Source organism: Nannobrachium achirus (assembly GCF_963921795.1).
Source record: "Nannobrachium achirus genome assembly, chromosome: 1".
NCBI classification, from domain to species: Eukaryota; Metazoa; Chordata; class Actinopteri; order Myctophiformes; family Myctophidae; genus Nannobrachium; species Nannobrachium achirus.
The window spans coordinates 44119537-44135555 of record NC_137810.1 but is presented as its reverse complement, the minus strand read 5'-3'; the positions used below and the strand labels follow the sequence as shown (position 1 = coordinate 44135555).

The window sequence follows — 16019 nt, the reverse complement described above, 5'->3', positions numbered from 1 at the left end:
TCACACCTTTCAACAAAAAGAACAAATAGCCAAGGAACTACAGTATAATGGCCGTGGCTGCATATCAGTGGGTCTTTGACACATTATGCCTCATTCACACTGTAAGCAGCAAAGCTAATGGTTTGCTTGGTAATTCAATGTAATCTCAATGGAAACCAGCTTTAAGATGCTGGAGAAGCTGAGAACAAAGCTTGGAAAGCTTTAAAGCTGGTTTCCATTGAGATTACATTGAATTACCAAGCAAACCATTAGCTTTGCTGCTACAGTGTGAATGAGGCATTAGCCTACTTATCACACAAAAAGTGTGAAATGAGAAATGGTAAAAGAAAAAGAAAAACTACTACAAATATGAAAAAGGGTGAAAATCTCCTGTTTTGAGGTACATTCTAATAGGGAATGAATGCCCCACCCTTTAATGCAAATCCCATTATAGCCTACCTGTTGTCATAGGACCCGTTTTGACCATCTGTTTGCCTGTGTCCATTTATGCCCATATATGGAGATCTCTGCAGACCCAGTACACAAACCCCATGATACGTGTCGTCATAGGACCCGTTTTGACCATCTGTTTGCCTGTGTCCATTTTTTTTTTCCCCCAGTTTTGTTTATTTGAAATTCAGGGCATACAGTAAACCAAGACTTGTTCACATATTATGAGAACCAATCACAAATAGAAAAAGAAAAAAAAAGAGACAGTCATATAAATGCCAAAGACGATAGTATAGCAATAGGGCAAAAAACAAAATGAGACAAATAAAAAGGCAATAATATAAGCAACAAGCTATGAAGGCTTTGCCTGTGTCCATTTATGCCCATATATGGAGATATCTGTATCTGTCTGTCTGCATCCATTTTATGCCCATATATGGAGATCTATGCGACAGTGCCCGTTCCTGAAAACCCTGTTGTCAGACATCAGCTCTGCATACAGAGATTCCGAACCTTTCACGCCGGTTCTGGAAAACCGCATATCGGGTCGGGTCGAGGCAGGGCACTGCACTCCCCGCTGCGGCGGGGAACGCGCGTGCCGAAGTCTCATGTGGCGTACATGATGTCAGAGCCTTTTGTGCCGGTTCAGGAAAACCCTGATGTCAGACATCAACAAAATGATTTCATTGTATGATTTAAGTCTGTGTAGAACTGTTTTTTCAGTCTGTAAAATAAACTAAATGTAAAAATTAAGCTACCTGGCTGTATCTGGCGTTAATCTTTCTCTGAAGAGCATGCAGGAGTCGGACAATGGTCAAAATACAGCACATAATTATTATTATATTAACCATATACCGGAAATCGGGCATAAAAGGGACCCAGACACATAACACCATATTTGGGAAAGACTGACATCATATTCGATGATGTCATGATTCTGTCTAAAAGCTGACAACACAAAGAGTTCCAGACACTTGCGGAGAGCAGCAAAGCGTTTTCCGTGTCCCCTTAGCTGAGGCACGGGCGGTAACAGAGGACGACTGCGAACAGGTAATAATGAGATCTACGGATGAAGCAGCACTCCACATTGATCTGTGCAAGTCCACCAACTCATACGACACCGTTCAGGTCCTGCTTGCGTTCGGGCGCAGGCATGATGTGAGAGCAGACAGCATCGAGGGCGTGATTCGGGTCCTGGTGGAGCACCACCGCAAGGAGACGGACACCTCTGTGAGGCTGAAGATCGCCTCTCTGCTGGGCCTGCTGTCCAAGACCAACGGCTTTAGCCCTGACTGCATCATCGACAACGTCATCAGCACCCTCAACAATGAGAAGTCCCACCAGGTTCTGGCTCAGCTGCTGGGTACTCTGCTGGCCATAGGTTCACAGCTGCCCAACAGTCCTGCTGTTAGGCAGAGGCTCGTTGAGGTGGCCTGTAAGCACCTGTCAGATACATATTTTGGCGTGAGAAAGAAGGCCTTGGAGCTCTTGGGGTGGCTGGGCACTGTGGACAGGCCTCCTCTAAGCAAAGGCAACAAGGGACTAGGCACATCTGCTGACATAGAGAGTGACATCAGCAAATACTTTGGAGACGAGGACCCCAGGGTGCGCACATCAGCCATCAAAGCCATGCTCCAGCTGAACGAGAGAGGAATGAAGATTAGTCAGATCATCTATGAGCCGGCCTGCAGGTCACTGTCTGACGACTATGAACAGGTGCGTTCTGCAGCAGTGCAGATGGTCGGGGTGCTCAGCCAACTCTACCCAGAAAGCATTGTACCCTTCCCGTCGTCCAATGAGGGGATCCGTCTGGTGGACGACTCATTCGGGAAGATCAGTCACATGATCAGCGACGCGTCCTGGATGGTCAGGGTGCAGGCGGCCAAAACACTGGGCTCCATGCTGCAGGTTAGTCCTCATTTCCTGGAGCAGACGCTGGACAAGAACCTCATGTCAGATCTCAGGAAGAAACGCACGGACCACGAGGTAGTAAGGGAGCTGTATAGCAGCGGAGAGTTTGGGAAAGGCAGGAAGTGGGGTCAAAACAAACCAAACCACCAGAAGATGGACAAAAACACTGTTTACCTGATTGACGAGGGGGCCTGCGGGGCCTTCGTCCACGGCCTGGAGGATGAGATGTATGAAGTGCGCATCGCGGCAGTGGAGGCCTTGTGCCTTCTGGCACGCTCATGTCCCAGCTTTGCAGAGAAGTGCCTGGACTTCCTGGTTGACATGTTCAACGACGAGATCGAGGAAGTGAGGCTCCGGGCCGTCTACTCGCTGAGAGAGCTCTCCGATCATGTGAAGCTCAGAGAGGACCAGCTGGACACGGTCCTAGCCGTTTTGCCCGATTCGTCACGTGATATCCGGAAGGCCCTTCACGAACTGCTGTGTCACACCAACGTCTCCACCATTGAGTGCATCCGGCTGCTCCAGCAGGAGCTGCGCAAAAACCTCAAGAAGTATCCCGCCGACCGCGAGGCCGTCTGGAACTGTTTGAAATCGGCGGGAGAGCGTCACCCCACCCTGGTTCTACCCCTGGTCCCGGAGCTTCTCAAAACGCACCCCTACCTTGATACACCCGAGCCCAACTTGGACGACCCAGACTACATTGCCGTGTTGGTGCTGGTGTTCAACGCAGCCAAGTCCTGTCCCACCATGCCGGCCCTGTTCTACAACCACACGTTCGAGCACTACGTCTACCTCAGAGACAGCCTCTCTCACTTGGTGCCCCCATTGAGGTTACCAGGCATGAAGCAGTTACGTGGTTTGGACTCTGCAGACTCCAGCAGAGGGTCTGGTGCCTTTGAGTCCACCCAGCTTTTCCTCCAGCAGAGCCTGAAGCGGTTCAGTGCTGTCCAGAACCTGATGGCACCAGGGGTGCTGGACCTGTTGAACCTCACCATCCGAGACCTCCAGAGGCTCAGGGAGCTACAGCCAGAGCTGGCTGGAGCGGCTGACTTCACAGCCACATACCTCAGCTGTCACCGGCTGCTCGTGAAGGCCCTGCAAGAGGGTCTGTTGAACACGCCCGGCCCTCTTGTCCTCCAACAGTACATATCCACGGTAACGTCACAAATACGGCAGATCATGGAGGAGACATATAAACTGGAGTTCTTGTACAGTGGATTGGAGAGGAGACAGATGGCCATGATACATCACATGCGTCTCCAGGCGAGGGCGTTGTGGCTGATGCTTGACACGCACGCCAGGCGAGGGATGGACTCTCTCATCGGAAGCTGTGAGCGGTTTGTCCAGGAGGTGGACTCTTTTCAAAGGTTGTTTCCCACAGAGCTGGCCCACTTGCAGGACAGTTTTGTTGGAAAGCTGTTGGCCCTGACGCCACGACTGTCCTCCCGGGGGCCAGTGGAGCAGGTTAAGATCGTACAGACCACACTAAGACACAGCGGCTTGCTGCGCCCACAGCTGCCTCCGCAGATCCGGCGAGCGACGGCAGCGACCATAGCCATCGAGCCGACCGGGAAGTCAGACAACCCTGTGACGTTCACCGCTGGCCTGGTGGTGGCGTTAGACATTGATGCCACGCTGGAACACATCCAGGACGCCCTGCGTACTGTTAAAGTGCAGGTGCTGTATCCAGACGGTCAGTCTCATGTAATCCAACCTAAGCCCGGAGACTTCAGTAAGCCCGGACCAAACCGACACAGACTTACCTCAAAGATTTACCTGTCCATGCCGTCATGGCCAGAACCATGTCAGATTGAGGTGTGCCTCCTCCTGGCCTACAGAACTGACATACTACCAACACCAGAGGGCGCCATCGAGGGCACCATTGCCCTCTGCCAGCCTGTCAAAGTTTGGATGTGGCCCAAACCTGCCAAACACCTGCTGGAAGTGAACAGGCGGCGTCAGACACAACACTATGCTAGCAACACAGAATAAAATGCAATAAAAGAAAAGTGTGGTAACCGTGACACGAGTCATGAGGAATCCTCTGGGAAATGAACAATCTTCTTAAAATAAAACAGAGAAAAACGAAAAATTTAAGGATGACTTCTGCCATTTTCAGTCTGCCTTCATATAATTGGTCCTCATTAATGCTGATTATAAGATGGCACAATCTTTGTCTACTGTGTCTCAGAGGAGGACTGTGGACAGTTCAGAAACCCATCTTCCAGTGACATCATCGATGTGGAATCCAAGCCAATAGAAACTTTAGACTTTCTATTCCTGGAAACCTGGCATGTTATAATGGAGCCATTGTTCTTGCATTAATAAAAAAAAAAAAAAATGTTTCTAAAGAAACAAAATGCCAATTGATGATGTCACTGGTTTCTGAATCGTCCGCAGCCCTCCTCTGAGACACAGACCGAGTAGACAAAAATTGTACCATCTTATAATGAGAATAAAGATATGTCGAAAATGGGTCATGTCGTCCTTTAATAAAGGCACTGTACAGGAGTATTGTCGTATCACCAAGGACATGCACCACCTCAACCACAAACAAACTTGTGAGTACTTTGTTTTCCTACAACAGGGATGTCCAAAGTGCGGCCCGGGGGCCTAATGCGGCCCGAGCTTTGTCTGACGGCCTGCCGGCACCGTCAAACAAGAATATTTTCCCAGAGTAATTTGTCAGAATTCCTTGTTTCCTGTTGTCTCATTCTGAAGGGATCAAAGAAAGGCTATTTAATTGTATTTTTTACCTTGCACGTCTGGTTACATTTGGTAATGTGAAATAAGGTTATAAGGAGGAAATAAGTTATTTGTGTTTTGTTAATAGCACACACACCTGACAAAAGACCATTGATATTAAATACTGATGATGGTAGTTAAATAAAATCGTTTAAATGCGATGCATATGTATGTGACTTTGTTATGGTCCGACCGAAAGTATATTTTGTCTGGAGATAAGTCGGTCCTTGGGTGTTTTAATATTCTCTAATGTGGCCCCCTTTGAAAAAAGTGTGGACACCCCTGCCCTACAATGACTGCGGCCAGCCAAGGAGGCCTACCAGATTTCCACCCACTACCACCAGACCTCTGAATGAGGCCAGTCACCAGGCTGGCCTGTCAAATGGAACACTTGAATGAAACTGACTCTTTCTCCCCTCCCTTAATGTTGATACATGTTTTGTTGTGCTGTTTTTGAGCGTGCTAACCGCCCCTACATCTGGCTTTGTCTGTTTGTATGTATGTACGTACTGTATATATGTCCCGCACTTGGCTCATTGGCCAAGCTTTGCGGGTCGCTTAATGAAATTAACTCATACAAAGCACTGCTCACTTCACACCTGGTGTGATTTTTTCCCCACCTTATGTCTAATCTCATGTACTGCTGTGATGTAGGCCTACCAATGCCTTACCACCTTCACCCCTTATGCTTAACCTCATGTAAACACGACTATGCTATGTATGTGTATACTCTTGATTCTTTGAGCCGTGCTCCTACATCTGGCTTTGTCTGTACTGTCTGTATGTCTGTCCCAGACGTTTAATGAAATGAACTCATAAAAGGCACCACTCACTTCACACTGGGTGTGATTTTTCTCTTTTTTTTTATCTCTCTTTGACATGCTTAATTTAAGATTTTTGTCTTCATAATTTCCCTCTCGCTGCCCATCCCTTTTCTTCTTCCTCTCTGGAATACTACAAAATGATGAAGCTTACGCTAAAACCTTCACCCACTTCTTCACACCTGTAAAACGCAGTGCAAACCTAGACACCAAGGAAGTGCAGAGAATGTTACAGAGGCAGGGGCTGAAATTGGGGCCTTTTGGTGAAAATATCAGCTGCATCGTGTTGTGAGCTTGGAGGTCGGCTATTTTTGGTGCTTAATACACACTGAACTAAGCATAATCAAGTCGATTTCTGCACAGAGAGGACAATTATTTCAACATAAGATATGCTGCGTTCAAGTTCAAGAGAGTTTTGACTTGAATGCTGCCTTCAGGTATGGCATGGGAAGGGGGTAGTTGCCTTTCTTTCACCATAATGTAAACTGCATTCATGGTCTGGAGAGGGCACTTTTTACAGACAGATGAAAAGGCAGGGGCTCAAGACCCCATTTTCTTCTGTCTGACACGCATTGTACTACATGATAACATCTATTCACAAATGTATACCACATACCACACACACAGCAGAAACAGCAAATCCGCTTACAGTACATGTAGCTACATTAGGGGTGATTTGAAAGAATACCACTGCTATGAAATGTTTCAGCCAGCCTGACCTGGGGTGTGGGTGTGATTGAAAGACAGACAGACAGACAGATTCAAACCAAATTATTTGACAGACTAACCTGACTGCGCCAGATAATGGCAGCAGTGCGTATGCCTGGCTGCATACCGCTCTAGGGCGGTACGCACTACTGCCACCATCTGGCGCAAGTCAGGTTATTGACAGACAGGGTGCCAGTGTAAAGGTCTGAGCATGTAGTGATATGTTCTGATGTTCTGAGAATTCTGATAAAACATTTTAGGAGACTTATAAAGACATAGTAGTCGTTGAATACTAAAGATGAACACGTGGACACAGTTAAGTCATGATATTTTAAAGTGATAGTCGGCTGACTTTGTAATTGTCTTAATGGGGCTGTTAAAAGTCAGGCCTGAGTCCATGACGCCACCAGGATTTCTGGTTTCTAACATTAAGTATGAAGTTGGGCACTGACATTAAATCCTTCCTGGCTCCTAAAACAACTACTTCAGTTGTGTCTTTCATGAAAGAAAAGTCTGTCACTTTCCAGTCTTTGATTTGTTCAATGTTTTTACTGCGTGTATTGGACTATTAGTCCCCGGGTGATATGGTTATCTACATTTGCGTTGTCTGCATAATTATACAGAAAAAATACATTTTGTTTTCCTCCCTAATCTGAGCCAGTGGAAGCATGTAAATGTTGAAAAGAAGAGGCCTCATCATGTGAGCCTTTGGGAACCTGGCACGAGGGGCGATTGCTTTGCATTTGGCTATGCTGTAATGTCATCTCTGTGTGTATTGCGCTGATCCGTCGGTAGATCCAGCCTACATGACATGGCATCCTACAGAAGAACAGTCTAAAAGATGCAATTATTTGTATTTTCCCATTCAAGTCAATGGGGTTATTTTATAGAGTCACTTTTAGTCAATGAGGAAACTGCAAAAACGTGTTAAATTAACTTTTAGCCGATGAGGAAACAGCAAAAATGTCATGTGAAGCTCGACCAATCCTCTGGTGGTTACGGAGTAACATTTAACCAATGACGAAGCAACAAAAACCTTTGATGTTGTCGGTATACGTCACCATACATCATACGTAACATTTAGCCAATGAGGAAGAAGAAAAAAATGCTTTTAGTCAATGAATGGTTCCTCATTGGCTGCCTAAATGTTACTGCTTAAACTCGAGATGATAACAATAGTGTGTTGCCCTTCCGGCAGCCACACTAAATAATATGTAATACAGGAGGAGGAGATTCAGTTTTCACAGTCGGATGTTTTAATTCACAGATGGCTGAAATGTGTCCGTTCTTCCCGGGGTTCACATGAAAATGTCTCCACAGACAAATGATTTAGAACACCTCGGGACATCAAGAGAACACAGAAGTGCCTTCCATCCACACACACAATCTTCTATATTGTCGCTGTCGGGTGAAAACCTTCCTTTTTTGTTATCATTTTAAAAGCAATTTAAAATAGTGAAAATAGCCGGTCTATAAGCACACAACGCCTTGCATCGCAAGGCGTTGTGTGCTTGTAGATCGGCTATTTTCACGTGTTTTGTGCGACAGTCTTGTATGATGAAGCAGGGCTTTACTATATGACAAAAACCTACACATTTGAAACTTTGAGATACGAGGTTTTGACAGTGACGAAATATTACTGTATTCTATTACTCCCCTGGGCTCCACTAGTGTGAAATTGACAGGGTCTTTTTATACATTATACAAATAAACCACACACTGGAAATTCACTTTAAATAAACCACACATTGGAGTTAAATATTCCTGTTTATTCTAATCTAGGCAATTTCCAAAGCTCAGGTGACGTCCAAAAGCAGTGGTATATGTAATAATAACTCTTTAATCAGTGGTTCTCAACTTTTTCTTATACTGCTGTTCCTCATTCATGAGGTCATGGACTCAAAGTAATAGATTAATTCATCTGTGACCATGTGAAGATGTCTCGCGACCCACTTCTTGGGCCATGACCCACCGGTTAAGAAACACTGATGCCCAAATCAATGCGTATTTCAGCTGTCGGGCATGTTTGGAGGAGCAGGTTCTGCAATGTTCTTCTGGTAGGCACACAACTGAAATACGCCTGAAACAGAGAAGGAAATGGTTAGTTTTGATAGGTATGGTTGGGTTACGATGTTTAGTTACTTTTGCTTAGACTGTAAGCCCACTCTGAAGTCACTGGCTTTTTAATAAAAGCCCATAAAAAAGGCTACAGGTCATTGCTTCTGGTGGTTCTTGGGAGCTCACTTTTTTGTTGCTCCTTGAGTCTCCCCTAGGCCGGGGTCGCAACAATGGTAAACGTAACCCTTCAGTTAAAACAAGGGTGTTACTACTGCAAGAGTAAACACAGGAATATTACAGCTGCTGTATGTAGTAGGGTGCACCATTATTTTTCAATAATGTAGTATGTTTCTTTTTTTATTGTCCCACACATTTTTCTTTAACATACAAAATGACCAGTGTACATGTTAAAACCATTGCGGATAAAAAACAAAATAAAGTCTATTTCCATTGTGGTCCTCACGTAAAGACATGCCATACAACTAAGTATGTTAAATAAACACTTTTCATAACAAAAGATATCACATAATATCACCTTACTAAAATAAAATAAACTACAACCTACAACATCAGCCATGACCTCAAGTTAAGTCAGTTTGGTTGCAACTTGCAGTGTCCAGGCTGTTCCACTGGGTGGCACCAATGTACGTGAAAGTTCCCTTATCTGTCAGAGTCCTGAATTTATACAGGCAATGCTAGACCTACAGTAGTGTACACTTTCCACCACGTTTGAACTGGTTCCGTTCTTTTTCTCTGCCTATTTTTTATTTTTATTTTATTATTTATTTGTTGTTCTTGCCCTGGACTGGGTGTGTAACTGTTCTACAGGTTGGAAGATGCAGATGTGATATAAACAATTGAAGGTTTTGGAAAATGATGTGTCCTAAATGGAGTTAATAAAATACGTTCTTAATCTTAACACACAAAGATTGGGTGACCCCTCCCTCCTATAGTAACTCTTAGGAGCACCTAGGGTCGGTGTTTTAGTTCCTTTACCTGCAGCGAAAGCCAAGATGATGGCCACCCAGCCAATGATATAAGACCAGGAAAAGCGCCAGTCCAGGAAACGCTTGCCGAAGAACGTGACGGTCACTCCAGTGTAGATGGCCAGGGCCAGCAGGGCCAGGAAGCCTGAGCAACCAAGAACAAAACATTTTCATTTTCTTTTGGGTCTTTTTCTTTTATTTTACCCAGTTATGTCAATCAATTCCTCCTCACACACATTTTGTTTGTTGTCACTGTTGTCAGTATCCTCTTAGCGCTGAGTGGCTGAGTCGCCATGACTCAACTCTGAGATCTCCATATATGGACATAAAAGGGACTGAAAGATACAGACTAGGCCCATGCATAAGGGAATATCAGTCGGATTGGCGGTGCAAGGTAGGGTTAATCTAACAAATCACTCAGCTCAGGTCGGATTTGCGGTGCCTACCTTGTCCTTTAATTTAACTGTGGACCCCTTGGAATTTCCTCAAGGACCCCTATGAGAGCCAGTAAAATACAAGATCCCCCCCCCCCCTCTTTCCCTGCATGCTTTACCAGAGAGGACTAGTGCGATGCCACCGGTTCGAACCCTCCTGCTCTTGGTGCCGTTAGCGAAGGCGCTGAGTCCCAGCACCACTCCAGCGAAGCAGCTCAGCACCGACAGCAGCATGAAGGCCCTGGTGGCGTCCCAGAATGCTGTGGTGCAAACACACAGGTTACCATTAAAGGTAGGGTAAGTGATATGTTTTTGTTAAAGGTAGGGTAGGTGATTTCACTTAAGTTTCACTTTTCATGTAGGTGACAGGCGGGGGCCTTCCTCCAATCATGATCAAGTGGTGGCGGGCCTTGGTGCGCGTAAGGCCCGACCCCACTCGACCATGATCGGAGGAAGGCCCCAGTTTTAGGTTGGTGGAGCAACTGAAACTGCTTTTTTCTCCTCACAGGGGATAAGGCTGAAGTCCAAATATGGACCAAAAACTCTATAGTATATAGAGCCTGTGATGTCCTCTTCCAATACACAAAATCTGCCTTGTGACAGGCAGATTTTGTGTATTGGGAGAGGAGGCGACAGACAAACCCTGTGCCTTCATTTCAATGAAAGTTAACTTCCTGAAAACTGTGAGCCAATCAGATCTCAGTAAAATTCTGGATTACTCCATAGACAGAGGGGTTGCTCGTACACTGTGGTGTGGATATGCCCCCTCAAATTATTCAAAGTGGATTGACTCAGGCACTTGGAGGCATAACAGCAATAGCCTGCTATGGGTGACGGGCCTATAGCTACTACACAGCACAAGCGCGCTCAAGCTCATACTGTCTGTGGTGTTTGTGTGGACACTGAACAGCATGGTGACACAAGGTTATGACTGAGTTAGCTTAATGGGCTTGTGAATTTTGTTCCTAATAAGACCCGATTGGTTGCGAGATTTATTTCAAATGATGACCCGAACCGGGAGGGACCCGTGAAATTGTTTCCGAGAGGAGCGGTCATAAAAAAAGATGCACCCGCGGAAAATAGCAGGCGACAAGCTCATAACATTTAAGTTAAAGTTGTGCAAATTTCCCCATTTTCATTATTCATATTTACTACTATCCTTAGTTTGTGTGTATGTATGCAAATAGATTGAGCTTGTCAGAAATAGCAAAAGTAAAAATTATATCTCACTTTTTTTTCTTTTTTTTACATATTGTGTAGTGGTATAGATCTCGGCTTACACATTCTAAGAAAAAGTGCTCTATGGGCTTGAAAAGGTTGTTTACCACTGAACTAGTACTATCAGAAGTTGAACACGACCCATTTTGTTATTATTTGAACTAAATTAAATCACTTACCCTACCTTTAAGTGTTGGATAGCTTTATATTGTGATACTCATTGCTATAGTATAGAGTGTTTGTTCAGTAACCGGAGTCTCCATTGTCTCTCCAGCTCTTAATTAAACAGAAAATGCATTTTCAGGTGGGGATACCAATTTGATCCAATCAGGATAGAGAACCCACACAGGATACAGATTAAACCATAAATTGGAAGTGATGATGACACAAAGAAATTGAGCAGACACAACTGCAACTTGAACACTACAGAATTTACATGGGTACTCTCTCCTGATTGGCTGGAATTTTGTCACCCACTTGAAAATGTATTTTCTGTTTATTAAAGAGCTAGAGAGACAGGGAGGCCCCTGTTACTGAACACTCTACAACAGTGCTTACCCACCTTTAACTACTTTCAACATGGTGTACACATTTTTCACAAAATGTCCTAATATCCATCTACAAGCTCACACAGCACGTCACATCACAAGTTACTTTGTGAGCTTGTAGATGGGATATTTTCACTAGAAGTATAAAATGGTGCTAGAGTTGTTAACACTGTATTAATTCCCTATTAGTACTGTCTAGTGTACCGTATTGGTATGTTATTTTCGTTCTAGGGTTAGTTTAATTTCACAGTGATAGAGTACAACTGAAGTGGTTTTAGTAGGCCTATAAAGAAAAGAGAAAATATCAAAACGTGCAGTTTGCAGGTGACGTTGAGAACAGTTTTAAATGAAATATCTCACCACACATCAAATAGACAAGTATGGTTGCTACTGTCTACAACCCATTTAAAAAGAAGCCCCAGTGATGGAAAAAGGAAAAAGTACTCAAGATCTCTCTTTTCTTCTTTTTACTTAAAGTAAAATTAGCAACGCCAAATAAAAGTACTCAAGTTTTTTTCAAAATGTGTCACTTTTTCGAAAAGCAGATCTACAAGCTTGAGCTATTTCTGAATCACAACGTGGTGCAAAATTGGATAACAGGTTGATCAAAACCTACAAAGTAACTTTTCAAATGTTTGTAGTGGAGTAAATAGTACCATATTTGCCTCAGAGAGTAGAAGTATAACATATTCTAAAATGGACATACTAAAGCAGGGGTCTTCAACGTTTTCAGGCCAAGGACCCCTTAGCTGAGAGAGAGAGATGAAGCAGGTTGTGGGTCAACCTTAACATAGATTCCATATAGTTTCATTGTTTGACAGCACAATCATCAGTGAATGTTGGATTCATGTCAATTTGTGTTTTCAGATATTTAAAGGGATATTTCACTTAAAAAAAAAACATTGTCATTTTTCGTCTAATCAGGCTTTTGGTAACACCCAGTTTTTGAATTTCTTCATTCAGTATTTAGATATTTTATATTCATTTCCCTCATTTTGCCCCCTTCCAGGACCTTCCTATACAAACCCATTATAACTACAAACTCCATTTTAACCATGATAGATTCAATGGTGACTCCTAACACCGTGAGCAGGTGTTTTTCCGATAACTTTTTTTCATTTAATCTTTTATTGTATTTAATAATTTTCATTTCCCCCAAAAAATTATAGAAATCAATGAAAAATGTTATCGAAAAAACATGGCCTGCTCACGTATTTGGAGGCTCTCACTGGATCGGTTCGCAGCCGAGTGTACAACGGCCGGAATGAGGATCAGCATCTCTAAATCTGAGGCCATGGTTCTCAGCAGGGAACGCCTCGGTATACTCCATGAGGGAGTGGAGGAAGTTGCTCGGGATAAGGACATCTGGAAGTCTCAGTTGGAACTGTTACCCCCGCAACCCGATTCCGGATAAGCGGTTGAAGATGGATGGATGGAGGAGTCACCAGAAAAAACGACAGGTCTTTTAATTAAATCTATCATGGTTAAAATGGAGTTTGAAGTTATAATGGGTTTGTATAGGAAGGTCATGGAAGGGGAGAAATGAATATCAAATCTAAATACTGAAAGAAGAAATTCAAAAACTGTAGTGTCCAGGGTGTTCCCAAAAGCCTGATTAGACGATAAAATGACAACTTTTTTTGAAAGTGAAATATCCCTTTAACCACTTGAACCGTCAATACTTGAAACTACTTAAACTTGACCTTTCACTCTGTACTTAGTCTGCTCTTTTCCCCCTCTGTACCAAACCTCTTTGCTGAAAATATCCACTGCGAGGCGTTGTGAGCTTGCAGATTTGCTATTTTTGTCTTAAGTTCTCAGAATATGGACACTAGGGTTCAAGTGGTTAATATAAAAAAGGAGAAAAGAAAATGTCACTCAAAGTTTTGGAGGACCCCCTGTAGTAACCCTGAGAACCCCCTATGGGTCCCAGACCCCCTGTTGAAGACCCATGTACTAAAGCAAACTAAAGGTCATCTCACAAGTGTACACAAGACACAAGTACAATACTCGAGTAAATGTACATAAATACTTTCCACCACCACTGCCCCCCTGCCCCTGCTCACCAACGGTGATCGTGTGGGCGTGGCATTTGTGGTTGATGCAGAACCTCCAGAGTCCCTGATTGGCCGAGGCGCCCGAGTAGCGGTACTGCATCCAGAAGTCGGTCGCCGTGGAGACGATGAGGAGCACGAGTGCGGCCGTGCCACAGAGCGTGCCTCCTCCTGCTAGGGTGTACAGCATCGAGGAGAGGCTCCGATGCAAGCGCTAAGACCACTGCTAGGGAGAGAGGGGGGAGAGATTGTGAATGCCAACATAATTCAGATGTATTTCTTTTCACAGATATTTCACAGATATTCACATAATAATAATGTGACCGTTATTGGCTTTGAAAATGAAAAATACAAAAATTCAGTATTTGGCTAAATATAAATCTAATGTCTGTATCGGCCGATTTGACCCTGCATGTTATCGGATATCGGACAAAATGTCAACTTTGTGCATCTCTAATTTTGATCTCTTGTATCATCATTGTGTTAATTTAACGGCTTCACTTGGTTCCATTCGTGCACTCTCAGAGTTACAGACACTTAAGGGCCTGTTTGGTTCCTAACAATAATTTGTCTAGGGACCCCCTCAAGGACCCCTGGGAGTCCCCGGTGCCCCACTTTGAGAACCACTGCTTTATGGTAAGGTAACAAACATGCCCTTCAACACATTTTAAAGTTTGTTTCTATTGTCATCCCCAAGAAGTCACGATGGACCTTTTGGGGAGTGAGAGTGTGTTGAACTCGCTGCTTTCTCAGAACGCGGAAGCGCCATTTTGCTGCTGGTCTGAACTGGGTGTAAATTAGGGCATTCACCAAATATTCGAATATTCGAATATCAAAGTCACTATTCGACGTTGTTCACCGAAGTCGAATATTCGCTTTTTTTTTGGGTTTGTTTTCTCTTTAAAAAATATATAGTTTATAATGCTTGGCTAGATAGGAAGTCATAAAAAATAGTTGTCAATGCCCCTGGTGGATGAATTTGTTAATGCTCTATACAAGGGGTTCTCAAACCTTTTTAGGCCGTGACCCCCAAAATAAACATATTTGAACTGGGGACCCCCACCCTGACAAGCACTTGGAATTGTAGGTATTACATTTAATGTGACTCGGTTCCACAGATAAATATTGTGGAAATAGCAGATCTACATGCTCACAACGCCTCGCGTTGTGAGCCCAAGCGGCTATTTTCACAATGTTCGCCTCTTGCTTACTTAATATTTGACAGTTTGGCCAGTCCTGTAGAATATTCGACTATTCCAATACTTTGAGGTTGAATAATTCGAATACTAAAAATCGCTATTCGTGAATGCTCTAATCTAGTGTAAATAATGTTCACAGCTTAATGTGAAGTGAACACCAGACTAAACATGCAGAACAGATCAGATACGCTTGCATAATTCTCTTACAAGCTGAATTGTGCAATGTTTTTGATAGTCACAAGGCCTGGAAAAAATATGATTCACTGAGACCCAACGCTACCGTGGTTGCATTTTTCCAGACCCACCAACACTGCGTTGTGCAGGTAGATAAACAGATACAGTATATCGACCACATCACTGTGATGGTTGAATTCCAGCTGGGGACCTGTGTTTCATGTCTGTCCCGATCTCTGCTTTCAGTTTCCTGTCTCTCTCCTGTCCTAAACTAAAGATAATATATCTCTATTTCCTAGTTCCGTGCTATACGCTGATTAAATAAAAATAAATGGGCTAGCTAAAAACCCCTAGCATCTAGAATACCTGGCAGTACTTAAACCCTACACTTCATTGTGTCCACAAAGACTGTGCGGGAAGCATTGTGAGCTTGTAGATCTGCTATTTTCACTGAATGTTCCCATATTTATGCCAAATGTTTAAATATTTTCACTGAACGTGGTCAACTTGGTCTCCAACCAAGCCCTCTCACCCGTCTCCCCAACATCTAAACCTGGTGCCTAGCTCACACTCATGTTACAGCGCCAGTCAGTGCATTGGCAAACACGCCACATGCCCCATCATTCAGTCAAACCAAGACTTGTTCACAGTTGAAACAGTCAAATTGGCCAAAGCCAGCAATGCACTTGACCCAAAGGGCCGCATGCCAATGGAAGTGCTGATCAGGCTGTAGT

The 16019-nt window shown here is 44.0% G+C and overlaps 2 protein-coding genes across 2 annotated transcripts; one reads left to right on the top strand and one right to left on the bottom strand.

Moving 5' to 3' along the window:
- Positions 1-1485: 1485 nt before the first annotated feature.
- LOC308288090 (integrator complex subunit 4-like) lies at positions 1486-4332 on the top strand (the record flags this gene model as incomplete). The annotated part of the gene is made up of 1 exon (XM_080729435.1): positions 1486-4332. One exon carries the CDS (start codon positions 1486-1488, stop codon positions 4330-4332), a length of 2847 nt encoding a protein of 948 aa, XP_080585561.1.
- Positions 4333-8623: 4291 nt separating this feature from the next.
- lim2.2 (lens intrinsic membrane protein 2.2) lies at positions 8624-14102 on the bottom strand (the record flags this gene model as incomplete). Its single annotated transcript, XM_080735802.1, has 4 exons — positions 8624-8694; positions 9669-9803; positions 10212-10352; positions 13925-14102. 4 exons carry the CDS (start codon positions 14100-14102, stop codon positions 8624-8626), a joined length of 525 nt encoding a protein of 174 aa, XP_080591928.1.
- Between the last annotated feature and the right edge of the window lie 1917 nt (positions 14103-16019).